The 14,708-nt window shown below is 42.6% G+C and overlaps 1 protein-coding gene across 1 annotated transcript; it reads right to left on the reverse strand.

The window, feature by feature from the left end:
• Positions 1-274: 274 nt before the first annotated feature.
• On the reverse strand, positions 275-6,423 carry LOC124289270. Its single transcript, XM_046725880.1, is given in 3 exon segments — positions 275-1,419; positions 1,450-4,495; positions 4,498-6,423. Coding segments are annotated over 2 exon segments (1,842 nt in total). The 5' UTR covers positions 5,915-6,423; the 3' UTR covers positions 275-1,419; positions 1,450-4,070.
• Between the last annotated feature and the right edge of the window lie 8,285 nt (positions 6,424-14,708).

The raw sequence follows: 14,708 nt of genomic DNA on the forward strand, positions 1-14,708 counted from the left end.
AATTGATGACTTGATTATTTCAGATGATGGGCGATTTAATAGGTTGTATTGGTAACGAAACTCCATACAAACACTAAATGCCTCAGTTTTGAGGGTTTGTCTTAACAGTGTATGTTGAAACAGAAAACATCACATAACACATTTTGGCTATACGTTTATCTCTCGTTGAAACAATTATTCTATGAATTCAGTGTACTTACATCGATGAATTGAACATTGCGTTTTCACAGAGCATCAATATGTCATAAACAATAAATGAAAAGAAAAGTAATACTTGCTGTAACAATATACATTTATTAATAAAATATACATACTTCTGGATAGAACTCTTTGATTACAGGTGGGCTGAAAGAAATGACGTCATCGTGACGTCATAATGCAAAACAGGCGGGAAGACCATTGGTTATTTGGGTATTATACCATCAAATAATTGTAACGTATTACATCATGGTAATAGTGTTAACACTGTTTTCAAAAGAATATTCAGAATAATACTATTAATGTGAATATTTGAGAATATTACTTTATCAACAAATTGCCAAAATGAAGTACGAAATGAACAACATGCTGGGAAATATCCTACAATAATTATAATAATTTCCAGAAAAATAACAATATTCACTTCATTAAATTCAATACACATCTTAGGCTTTTAAGTGAATAAGGTTTTCATATCAGCTGTACATTATATACTGCTTAAAAATAGTTAAGGTCCGAGATATTCTTTCATATAGGTATAGTTAATTTTACTACATTTATTTAACTATACCAATATGTTTTGTTCAAGTTTTGACCTTAACTTATTTTAGTAGTTTATAAATACAAATGGAATCTCATAAAATATCAAATGCCTGGACAACATCCCCATTGACGCTAATTGACCTGCCTGCTGAGGGCCATTAAGTGTTTACTGTTACTACCACCACTACTGCAGTGTTGTAAACAAACGCCATGCTAAATATAGACCATTTGTTCTGCTTTGCGTTCGTGTTTTACGTAATATATATATGTGTGTACATACTGTGTGGAAAGTGGTCAGTGTTTTAATAGTTAATGTGATAAGTATGGAATTTATTTCTAGGAAAACACGTTATGCGTTATAGTTACCTAGGTCTACCTGTACACCTGGTGTAGCAAATCTACCTGTATACCTGTTAGGTATAGTAGATCTACCCGTGTACCTGTCCGGTGTAGCAGATCTACCTGTATACCTGTCAGGAATAGTAGATCTACCCGTGTACCTGTCCGGTGTAGCAGATCTACCTGTATACATGTCAGGTGTAGTAAATCTACCCGTATGCCTGTCTGGTGTAGCAGATCTACCTGTATAATGTTAGGCATAGTAGATCTACCTGTATACCCGTCAGGTAAAGTAGATCTACCGTGTACCTGTCCGATGTAGCAGATGAACCTGTATACCTATCAGGTGTAGTAAATCTACCTGTATACCTGTCGGGCCTAGCAGAACTACGTCTGGAGATGGACAAGTGTAGAAGATTAACCCCTGTTCCTCTCAGGTATGGCAAATGAAGCTCTGTACCTGGACAGGTTTTAGATATGATCCTGTACATCTGGCCCAGTGTTCAGCAGGTAGATACTTTTTATGTGTTTACAAATCTGTAGAAACAAGTCCGAATCACTAACGCTAAGATATTTCATTGAGTTAATAATTCATGAAACAAAATATCGAATTTGAAATAATGACATATGCTACAACAGAAAAATATAACCCAATCGAACGAAAGATAAAAACATTTTTAATTTTCTTCAAGAGATAATTGAATGTTTGAATGTAAATATTTTTGGCATTTTGCTTCTCGCATTTGAAAGGCCAAAATATTTGTTCGGATCAAACTAGTTTCTATGACAAATGAAAGCATCACAAAGACGAGGGAGCTGTAAGAACGTACAGGCAAGCATATGATCCACGTGTCAACACCCCGCTGGCCTCTATATAGCGATATGCTTCCATCGATCTCCTGTGTTAATATCAGCTTCCGATCTTTCACCCAGACATAGAATGTCGATTTGGTTATGTTAGAGAGACCTTCACGTATAACAGAGCATCATAATGACTTCTAGCAGGTAATAATACCAATTCGATACTGCATTATGAATTTATCGACACATGCCACAATATGTTGCACATTATGTAAGTTTAAGTTGATAAGGAATTTGAGACGTTACAGTATGAACCCTCGGGCAAATTTACAATAGCGTCTCAAATTTAAAATAAAAATTAAAAAACAAAACATCGAGTGTTATTTGTGGTAATGGACAGGTAGTATGATTTGGACTTAACTTAGCAATGATGGTTTCAGACAATTAACATTATATGTTTGCGGTCAAATCCAATTTTCGAGTGAACACTTTCTGTTGCCAAGCAATACACCTCGCTTTAATTAATGCAATATCAAATTCTCGAATTGTGCGATATCTTGAATGTCAAAATGTGTTTTTAACATAAGAAAACGATACCACTATTTGACCTGAATTACTGGAATGTAAAAACATACATTAATAGTTTATGTTTCTGAAAGTTGATAAAATATTAATGAGTTGTACATATACAGGAAAAGGGATACCATGTTCATTTTGTTTTGGTTAACGTGGAATAAATTATGCAGAAGCCTAAGGTATATATTCGAATAGATCGTGACTTTACAAGGTCATAAATAGCGTGCTAATGTTTGTGATCACCAGCGATCATTTTAACAGACAGCTCAAGTATTAGCCTCCGGGGTGTTGAAATATTACGCAATAACACGAACACAAACCCAGTTTACACAAATGCGCTATTGTAGACAGCAGCCAGTCAATTAGCAATCGTAATTAGTGTGTGCACACTGATTTCTGAAACGCGTTCCATGCAGAAAGATTAAACCGGATCGGGAATGACAACACAAAGTAGTTTAAATATGTAATTAGCCTGGTAAATCTGAAACCGGGTTGAGTATGTTATGTACAGCGGGTAACAGCATTAGCTTCAAAGGGGTAGCCAATTAGAGTTTCCTTTCATCGCGAGACAAATATTGTACGAATATACATATATATTGTATCAATAATTAGTTTCGAAAAACGTAAGAGCATTTCGTGTTTTCTCGCATTCAATGTTTGATGAATTAGGACAAATTCCGAGCAATGTTTGACTTTGCCGTCAAGTTCGAAGTGTACATATGTTTGATTAGTATTTGCAAAACCTGCCCTGGGGTGCAACCTCAGCAGCTTTCTGTAAACCGGGACACAGTTGCTGTAGTTAGGTGCTAACTTCAAAGTTTGTTTCCATGTCCTATCAGTGCCCATTAATAAACTATACGAACGAGATTTACAAGTCTATGTACATAATGTCAAACTGTGCAGGGTTAGTTAGGAAATGCGTACGAGATTAATGTCATTAATTAATGTCAACGTAATCAGTGGAGCCAGTTTGTGGAATCTTACAAAACTTGCTAAATCGCATTCCCTGTTAATTTCTATCTTGTAAGTTTCTAAGTTAATCGTTGCTATAACTACCTTGGATTATGCTTCACTTCACAATATTGCCGATATATCAGACCTGCTTCAACGATTGGCCGCAATACATGACCCAGCGTTATGTTTATGTACAAGATCATATCGTTTGCGTATGAGTAGACTTGGTACTTTGTACATGAATTGGTATGACATTTTGTATAACATTTGCACATATATATATCACGTGTATTATAATGCTCGTGGTAGTTATTCTATTGTTTACATTTGTTGACCTTTCACCTGATGCGTCACCTCTCTATTGACCTTCACCCTTTACCTTTGACCTCTCCGAAAGCAAACCTAAATGTCAGCTTGCTGTTTCATTAACATGTTTCTCACCAACTCAGGTAAAGGTCACTTTGCGCTGGGGGTCAAGTCGATCCTCACAAACATACACAGTGTACCATCCTGCAACCTTCCCAGAATTCCTACACGTCATGCGTGTGTCGCCATCTTGCGAAATCCACGAGCAGGTCACTTCAGTCTGCTGTTAGCCGATGAAGACAGGTTCAGGTGGACACACATATATTCCAATTGAAGTATCTTGAGATCACCCCCTAGTACATATGAAATTCGTCCTCACCCCGAACTCTTGATGCCATATGTTCGTTGAGGGCATAAGCCGACATGCCTGCCTCATGTGAGTGGGGGTTCCTGCTCTGTGCTTCCAGATTCTTGGAGAAAGCCCTCTCACTCATATTCATATTTTCCTTTTTCCTGAAGTCTCGTGGCAGTCTTGGGTAGCTTCTGTCAAACATATTGGGGTTCTCTGACATGTATCCGCTATAACTGTCTGTAGAGTCACTCGGGATTCCATACACTCTCTTCTTGCTCTTCTTCTCCTTCTTGTTCTTCTTCCCTTTCTTCCCCTTCTTCCCCTTACCGTCTGGAGGGGGCACCGATCTGGCTCTACCCTCCACGTACATGGGCATGTATGGGTAACGCTGTGGGCCGTACATGTAGTAACCAGGTTGAGGGGAGGGGCAAAACCGTTAGATGGGAATGCACCCAGGGGAGGGCGGTGACGAAGGTCGTAGTCCTCCCTGCGGCTAATCCTGGGGCCCCTGGGTCTAGACTCGTAATCTGTGGGTGGGGTTCTGGGTCTGGAACTGAGCTCGCTTGAAAGGTCACCATTATCGCCGTTCATGTGTCTCTTAGGGAATGTCTCATCGTGGATGTTCCTTGGTGATGAAGACCGGGATGATCCTGAACCAGATCCTGACGAATGTGACCCCCTTCGCTGGGGCCGTCGTTTGATGACGTACGGTGCGTCAATGAAAACCGGCGGTGGTGGCACGAACACATGTGGATCCCGGCGGGGGTACCCAGCTACTACCCTCGGGCGCATCAGAGTTGGGGGTGGAGAGAAAAACCTCCCTCTACGAACCATTTGTGGGGGAGCAGCAATCATTGTAGGTGGAGGAGGTGGGACTGCCCTTACAGATACGACAGGTGGGGGTCGTGGGTGGGGCAGGGTCATGGAGGTCCCGGGGGGCATGGCAGCCACGGCGACGGGCTGACTGTAAACTGACCTCCGATCTCCTGCATGTCTGGCTGCAAACGGTGCTTGGGAAGACACGTTCAGATAATCTGCTTCCGCATCTGACACGGGATCTACAGTATACTTCTTTACCTTTGACGTCTTGGTGCTGTAGAAGTACCCGTGTTCTGGTGGATTATCCATAAACTCGGGCGCAACTCCGTTGGTAGAGGAGAGTCGTCTCTCTCCTGATATCAGCCTGACGGGGTAGTCCTGCATCACAGGTGAGCGGAGAAGAGTATTAGTTTCAGGCGTTGTTTTACCCGAGGTAACAACGTTATCCACTCCGTACGACCGCAGCACCGGGCTAGCAACGTTCTCAACTGAATAAGAAGGTGTTGAAGGAAGGACAGTACCGTTTATTCTTGCTTTGCTCATTTTATCGGCCGTGGAAGTTTTCTGCACCAATTCCAAAGCGTCCCTTGAACTTTCACAAACAAACCCATGGCACTCCAAAACCTTCTTGCCTTTAGTGCGACGGGTGATCGCTGTGAAAATTGCCGGCCTCCTAGAATTGAGTCCACCAGCAGCGGGTGAGCTTAGAGAAACAAACTTGGCAACCTTTTCCCCTGTGGCGGTGTTGACGGTGTTGATACATCGAACAGCAGCACATAGTGTCAGTGAGGTGATCGGGAACCAGATAATCGTCCCGGAATCGTCATCATTCAGCAACAACTGCAACCCCGTCGGTAGGACGGTGAGGATGGATTTCATTCCGTCAATAGTAGATCCCTCTTCTACCGGGTAGTGTTCCTTGAGGGGTTGCTGTATGGCATCCAATCCCTCCGAAGTCTCCAGAGGCACGGAGCTTCCAATGTACAGCACATTCTTTTTACAGATCAAACTATCTTCAACCGGCATTTTGACCGTTTATGATCCAACAGTCACGAAACAAAATAACACAACACAGTGAAGTTTAAACTTCAACAGTTCAGTCTCCAATCCCTCCTGTCCTTGTTTTCCGCGCAGTGTCACAGCAGAGAAGCTAGCGCGGCGCTGTCAGTTTAGTAGTGTGTGTACCGTTCGCTTCCCAATGAAGCGGGGAGCGGGACTGTTGAAGGAAATCCCTCTGAACTCTCTTAGCATTTGTGTAAGGGGAGGATCTAGTTACGGGAGCTGGCGTGATGTCCCGGTGAAGCACATTCTACACTTCCTGACTCATTCGGACAATACGCCCTCCACTGGCGAAGGAATACGTCCTGTTTTCACGGCAGTCCAGAGCACACTGTTCGCGTCTTGCTTTCCACCTCAAACTGATACCATCAATCGACAACAGCGTTCAGTTGGTCAACTGTGTCGCTGTGAGCTGAAGAGAAATTCCGGCACAGGAGCTTAACAGCGCGGACCCCTCGCCCGTATGCTAATCTTGTGTTCAGAATGCATGACTTATTACGGGGCCTGCCAATGAGAACCGGTTTGGCTGGTGACTATTTTCGGCAGCGGACACCGCGAAGAGACGGTATCTCTGAAACCTCGTTTTCCTGGCAAATACCATACACACGTGTGAAATAGAATCTCGGTAAAAGTTGCTGGTTAAATGACAGGTGAAATATACCCAGAAGGGAACCCGATATCGAATTTCACAACCCTGGTTCAATCTTTCCTTTATCTCGAAAAGACACACACACATACCGGATGCGCTCACGCATGACAGCTTACTAAGAATGCCTCCCTATTACGCTAGATTCGTGGACTTTGAATAAAGGTATAGACTTTATGTTGCATATGACCCAGTTTATATAGGTAAAAGCTGTAACAGGGTATCGATCATATTGAAGATTAATGGATACTGTCACGTGACCCCAATGAAGCGAATACAATCGCACTGAGCGTTTATAACCACGTCTTGTAATGTACAGCGTTGGGTGTCGGGATCGATAAGCCATTATTGAGAAAGAAAACAATAGTTCTATTCAACGCTTGCACGCATGTAACGGGGACTGTCATTGCTGATCGGTGCGATACGATCTTATTAACAACAGTCGGCACAATATAGCTTAAATGTAGGTTTGTGTAATTAGCGTTCGTTTGTAGCTGTGTAAATATTTGGACAAGCGTGTATCCATTCATTATATGTAGGTAACTTGCACAAGGGTCGTAAAATCACTGGTTAGACCCCTCGTGGGACAGGTTGCCATTACTGTTGCATATTGAATGATCACGTTTCTTGGACGGTGAGTTGGTAAGGACGTCGTTTTGAACGTCTGTCCGTGACGGCGTCACCGGGGGACAGGATACAGAGCGTGAACTTTTCGCTTGCTTGGTATCAACACTGTTTGATGGATATTCATAAACATAGACTCGTGAAATAGTCAGACCAGAGACCATATAAATGATATAAATGTACAAATGACATAATTATAAATGTACGGATGACTTTGGCTTTAGTATATACGTCGTATGATTATTGTTAGGTTTTGTCGCCTTCATTCAGTTGTCTAACAAAGATCAGGTAAAATATCGGAGAGAAGCCCACACTGTCCCCAGTGAATCATGTTTCACTTTGGAAACCTGTGCGTTGAAGCACATGAACATGGGTATAATGGCACCCGTGAACAGTGAAACCCATGAACACTCGTATGGTGAAATCCAGTCACATTGATAAGATGAAACCCATTGACACTGGTATACGTATGGTGAAACTTATGAACACTCGTATGGTGAAATCCATTCGAACTGATCAGATGAAACCCATTGTCACTGGTATGGTGAAATCTATGAACACTAGTATGGTGAAACCCATTCGCACTGGTATGGTGAGACCCATTCACATGGTATGGTGAAACCATTCACACGGGTATGGTGAAATCTATGAACACTAGTATGGTGAAACCCATTGTCACTGGTATGGTGAAATCTATGAACACTAGTATCGTGAAACCCATTCGCATTGGTATGGTGAAACCATTCACACGGGTATGGTGAAATCTGTGAACACTAGTATGGTGAAACCCATTTGCACGGATGTGGTGAAATCTATGAGTACTAGTATGGTGAAACCCATTGTCACTGGTATGGTGAAACCCATTCACACGGGTATGGTGAAATACATTAACACTAGTATGGTGAAACCCATTTGCACTAGTATGGTGAGACCCATTCACACTGGTATGGTGAAATCTATGAACACTGGTATGGTGAAACCCATTCACACTAGTATGGTGAAACCCACTGGTCAATACTGACCTTCAGCATGCGGTGACTTGGCTGATAAGGTTGTCAGTCCTAATACTTATGATTGCATCCCAATTGCGTCTATCGAAGCTCATGATGTCAATCACATGGCCGTTTAGTCCAAACTCGATTACCTCAATACCGTCTTGATGTTGCTCGCCTATTATGGATTGCAAGTAATCTGTCGCACAGTTCCTGAACCATATCAATATCATTTGCCCTTGAAATTGCCGTTGAAATACATTGTCTTAGGCCACTTGGCCACCTCTTATTTCTTAGAGAGTAACCGTCCAACTTCCGTATGTCTTTACGTCACATTATTGGAAACAAACCAGGCATGTGGGTGTGAAAGGCCAACGCACTACCCACTGAGCTACTCTACACGCACCTGTTTACCTGTTTGTCGTTTCCTGTACCGCCGATCTGTTGTATAAGCAGACATAGATGTGACGACGCAGCACACAAATCATCATAATTGTCCCATGCTGTATAATAAATAGTGAGTGAGTGAGTTTAGTTTTACGCCGCTTTAGCAATGTTCAAGCAATATCACGGCGGAGGACACCAGAAACGGGCTACACACATTGTACCCACATGCGGAGTCAAACCCGGGTCTCCGACATGACGAGCGGACGCTTTAACCGCTAGGCTACCCCACCGCCCCCAAACATTGAGCGGACGCTTTAGGCTACCCCTCCGCCCCTGTATAACAGTAAGTAACATATCGAACTGTATATGAAAATTGATTTTTCAGATGATTTATTTCCATACATAGTTATGGTTTCAGTACCCAGATGTCTCGAGGTCTGTCCGTGGTCCCTACCCCTTCGAGTTTGTTACGTTTGTTTTTTTTTTCCACTTACGGTAATATCCAAGCTGTATAACGGTTTCTGTAAATAATCAAGTTTGGACCAAGCGGTCAAGTAATGGACATCACGAACATCGATCTATTCAATTTGGACATGACATCGATCCACCTAACCAGCGAGCCTGTCCCTGACGCTGCTGAAGAGCAATTCCCACCCGGATCTTCACGGAGGCACGAATCAACGTTGGATCCATACATACGGGTATATGGAGTAAACATACCAATGGGAGATCTTGTTACACAAAGCCGTTATATCGATCTTAGCTTTGATTAATGATTTAGTTGGACTGATAGGACTTTTGGCATGTTTTATAGACGCATGACACGGTATGACAAAACAGATGACTTCAATTTCCATAATGGTTGCATTCTTGAAGGCTATAGTAAAGCTGTCAACGAGTTTTGTAACAGACATAGGGAGCATGTCTTTGCACCAGTGATCAAAAGGATGCATGATGCAATTATTTATATTGAATTATATAATACATGTTGTGCTATGTGTTCCAGCGGATCATTTCGCTTTTCTTTACATGTTTGGAGCTGGATACGAGTGAGTGAGTTTACTTTTTCGCCGCTTTTAGCAATATTCCAGCAATATCACGGCGGGGGACATCAGAAATGGGCTTCACACACTGTACCCATGTGGGGAATCGAAGCCCGGCCTTCAGAGTGACGAACGAAAGCTGTAACCACTATGCTACCCCATCGCCCCGAGCGGGATACGAAGGCCTGTTAACATCATTATTTGATAGAAGTTCCTACACATACTTATGATGCAATCTGAATCGTACAATGGATGATGGTTTTAATATTTTTATATGTTTTTTCCTAAAGTTGTGTATTTCATACGGATATTACAGTTATGTTTTATTTTATCTTATAGTTTTGGTGTTTCTGCAACTGTTGTTTTTTTAGCCCAGTAACCCCATCAGGGGCGGATACAGCTTTTTGAGGAAAAAAAAGGGGGCGTGCACACTATTGAGAAAAGGAGGGGTGCACACTTCATTTTCACCCGAGTTTCAAAGGTCATTTAACAAACTTTCAGCACAATGGGGGTGGGTGGGGTGCGCACCCCTGCACCACCCACCCCACCCCCTGGATCCGCCTATGCCCATTAATGTTTTTTCTTAATCTAATGTACTGATCAAGTCCACTTATAAGGCAAATCTTTCTTTTTTCCGGCATGTTATTTACAAGCGCTATATTTGTGTTCTGTACTGGAGAGGACAGATGTCACGCTTTCGTCACAACAGGTTCAGATTGGTTCATGGTGTAGAAGCTGTTCATCCATTTTTACCCACCTGTTTGTCGAACGAGCTATCGCACTGTTGCTATAGTTCTCCGCCCCTGGTTATATTCCAAGTGACTTTTTTCTCCATATTTACATTTCGCGTTTTTAGATAAAACCTTCAAGCCATTGAGGTCGCAGGTGTGTGAGTGTTGATATGAGGTTTTCCTCCAAACAGCCCCACCTGGACACTGATTCACTGCCAGCAACTTCAAGACCCATCATCCCCCACCATCGACGAGGATTCCTTACCATATCAAAGTGTTGCTCTAAAGCGGCGACCTAATATGCCTACAGCTTGTACAGCCTTTGACAGTCAGATTGCAGGGACGTCATATTGACTGGCTTCCCTCGAGGTCTACACGTCGCATGCAACACAAATATACTCAAGGCTTACTGGCCGGGTCTACCACACGACCCGCGGATGGCAACAGACAGGTTAACTTCGATTTTCTGGGCGAAACAGGGAGAGGTTAGCGAAAGAAACATTTTTTACAAAAACTACAGTTTGGTGTAAAACACCCTGTTTTTTGTCAATATGTCAGCTTGGTTGTCCTCATGTGGCGCACTATACGAGTGTAGTTTGTATAACGGGGCAGATCCAGCTTATATGCAGTATATTCTGGAGTATAAAATTTACATGGAAAAGACATATGAAGGTGAATGATAGACATAGGTTCATGGTATATACAGAGCTATTATAGACACACGTACACACCATTGGCTACTTAGCTTATTTAAGATACAGGTACAGGGTATATGTAGGTACTGGCTAGATGTAGGTACATGCTTGATGGAGGCACTGGATAAAATGTAGGTACATGCTTGATGCAGGCTCTGGCTAGATGTAGGTACATGCTTGATGCAGGCACTGGATAGATATAGGTGCATGCTTGATGCAGTCACTGGATAGATGTAGGTACATGCTTGATGCAGGCACTGGCTAGATGTAGGTACATGCTTGATGAAGGCACTGACTAGATGTAGGTACATGCTTGATGGAGGTACTGACTAGATGTAGGTGCATGCTTGATGCAGGCACTGGCTAGATGTAGGTGCATGCTTGATGAAGGCACTGGCTAGATGTAGGTACATGCTTGATGAAGGCACTGGCTAGATGTAGGTGCATGCTTGATGGAGGCACTGGCTAGATGTAGGTACATGCTTGATGCAGGCACTGGCTAGATGTAGGTACATGTTTGATGCAGGCACTGGCTAGATGTAGGTACATGCTTGATGCAGGCACTGGCTAGATGTAGGTACATGCTTGATGCAGGCACTGGCTAGATGTAGGTAATACTTGATGCAGGCACTGGATAGATGTAGGTACATGCTTGATGCAGGTACTGACTAGATGATACTGGCTAGGTACATTATTCATCGGTTACATAATATGCTTTTCAAATACCTCCTAAAATGATAAGGTAGTTTGCAACATGCACCAAGGGGTCAAAGTCAGCCAGTGTTGTGAAACAAAAACATTGTCCGATTTTCATACACTGAGGAAAGACGATCCGTCCTTCCTGTGCTTCAGCACGCTGTGATGCAGAGCTGCACCCATAAACGGATCGGATAGCAGGTTTGTTGTGAAATTGTTTCTTGAATGGCAGAGATTCCCTCAATATCTTTTCAAACAGGAAATATATTAAGGTGCAACAGCTCACTCGCTCTGAACTCGAGTGAATGAGCAGCCACGCAATCAGCCATTCACTCAATCTTTCAGTCAATCATGCACTAAACCACGCACCTGCTTGTGTCGGTGTGACTCAGGTGTGCTCTTATGTTTTAACCATGTATATTAACGAGCATTGACGTCTTACAGGACAACGAGGTCGGTTGCTGTCCACCCACTGAAATGTTACTCGAAGTAACTGGATATGAAAGCACCTTCCTTTTCTACTTCTCTATTTTATGAGAACTGCGTCATACCATATGAATACATGGTGCTCATTGTTTCCCTGGCTGTCGCCAAGGATACAACAAGCACTGGTCTGCTCAAAGTCAGTATACTGTGTCTGCGTTGGGTACTGATCGTAAACTCAGTTGCGGCAAGAGCGGTTGGGTAGCCCAGTGGTTAAAGCGTTCGTTCGTCACGTCGAAGTCCCGGGTTTGATTCCCCACATGGGTACAATGTGTGAAGGCCATTTCTGGTGTGCCCCGTCGTGATATTGCTGAAATATTGCTAATATCGGCGTAAAATTAACTCATTCACTCACTCAAGTGCGACATGATATCCCAGTGGGTTAGCTCTGTAAAACCGACATAAGTTCGGTCTAGTACAAACAGCCTCACTCAGGGACTTGCAGACATACAGACAGACACACAGACACACTCAGACACACCCGCATACATGCGCATCACTCAAAGCTCACCTCACCTCACCTCACCTCACCTCACCTCACCTCACCTCACCTCACCTGGTTCGTTGTTTATACCCTCACTTGTGTCTGGTCCAGACTGGCAGGCCGACTTCACATACCTGGACTATTGCTGACTCCAAGTTACAACGAACTCTTTGATTCAACCAGTCTCCCAAGGCATAGCTGACATTCAGTGAGTATACAGAACCTGAAATACTGGCACAATGGCTGCAGACCTGAACCCCATAACCCCTTGTCGATGTAGACAGACCCAGTCAAAAAAATTAAGAGACCGTCCAGATGAAAGCGTTCTACATATTCGTATCCTGATAACAATATCAAAAGAGACATTAAAAATGTACCTGTTGTTACGATTCACAGGCGAGTATTTGACGTATGCCTCTGCTATCTCGGTCATTAGGGGTAGCAATGAGTAAACCGGCTGACGTCACTCATTACCGTGTCGTTATGTATTAATACGCCAGTGAGATGAATAAACAAAATATGTACAGCATGTAATATTTTGGATTCACCTTCTCTGTAAAGTACAGATTCTAGGACATTGAGACTCATAAGGGATTCGAACCCACACGCTCAGGCACCAAATCGCCAGCTCACATAGTCAGCGATAATAACACATCTCCACCCCGGCTCCCCCAAAATGGAAGTCTGTGTCTGGATCATTGTATCTTGTACTGTGTTTTCATAGCTTTCCGCAATGGGAGCCATGTCAGTTTAGACAAGGGAGTACACGAAATGTGTGATCTAGACTACCAGTTCTAGGCATTTTGGTGTCTTACTCTGAAAACGTTGGTTCGAATCCCGGATGGCAATCAACCGCTCAAAAGTACTAGAATTTCTATAGTCCGTTTGGCTCAAAAGCGGACCGATGAATTGCAATCTAACTCGAAAACTAATAAACATAAAATACTCAATGAAACGCTGATCATAATCAAAACATCATACCCACTCTGTGAGGTTTTTGCAGATTTTTGTCCTAAAAATAAAAAAGTTGTTTAACAAACTGTCATTAAAATATTGACACAGTTCACTTTTTGTTACGAGGGAGGAGTGCAGAGAACGGCACAGCACAGGTTAATGAATAAATAACTTTGTCTGTGAACGTGCTTCTCGAACACCTGGCTGTCCCTTTCTCCGCACTCCTCCCTCGTAACAAACAGTGAACGGTGTCAATATTTTAATGATAGTTTGTTAAACAACTTTTTTTATTTTTAGAACAAAAAATCTGCAAAAACCTCACAGAATGGGTATGATGTTTTGATTATGATCAGCGTTTCATTGAGTATTTTATGTTTATTAGTTTTCGAGTTAGATTGCAATTCATCGGTCCACTTTTGAGCCAAACGGACTTTTTTTTTATACAAATGCATCGAGTCGATAGTGAAAGTATCAGTTTTAGGGTGTGTAAGAAACAGATGTCCCGTATCGTATATTTTCTCTTATCACTCGTAGTTTTAAAACACATTAACTAACCTTTTCTCTCGCTTGGACACGTTCTGAAACAACACACTGTAAGAGAAATAGAATCTGTCAGACACTCGGGTATATCTGTATATCTCATTCTGGGATATGATGACAGCCTTCAAGCGAACCTGATACAGTCAGGATGTATGGTCGTTCTTTATGTTCAGCTTCAGATCCGGCGAACAGAGTACTGCACTGTTGCTCATTTGTGTGACACTCTCATCAATCTAGCTGCACAGGTGCACATTACTGCTGCAATCTGTTGCTGACGCTGTTAGTCTTTGGCAACATGAGCCTCGGTATACAGAAGTGACACAATTAGCCTCTATATACAGAAGTGACACAATTAGCCTCTATATACAGAAGTGACACAGTTAGCCTCTATATACAGAAGTGACACAATTAGCCTCTATATACAGAAGTGACACAATTAGCCTCTATATACAGAAGTGACACAATTAGCCTCTATATACAGAAGTG

This window comes from Haliotis rubra, unplaced genomic scaffold, assembly GCF_003918875.1.
Source record: "Haliotis rubra isolate DU_JTF1 unplaced genomic scaffold, ASM391887v1 Scf438, whole genome shotgun sequence".
Classification (NCBI taxonomy): Eukaryota; Metazoa; Mollusca; class Gastropoda; order Lepetellida; family Haliotidae; genus Haliotis; species Haliotis rubra.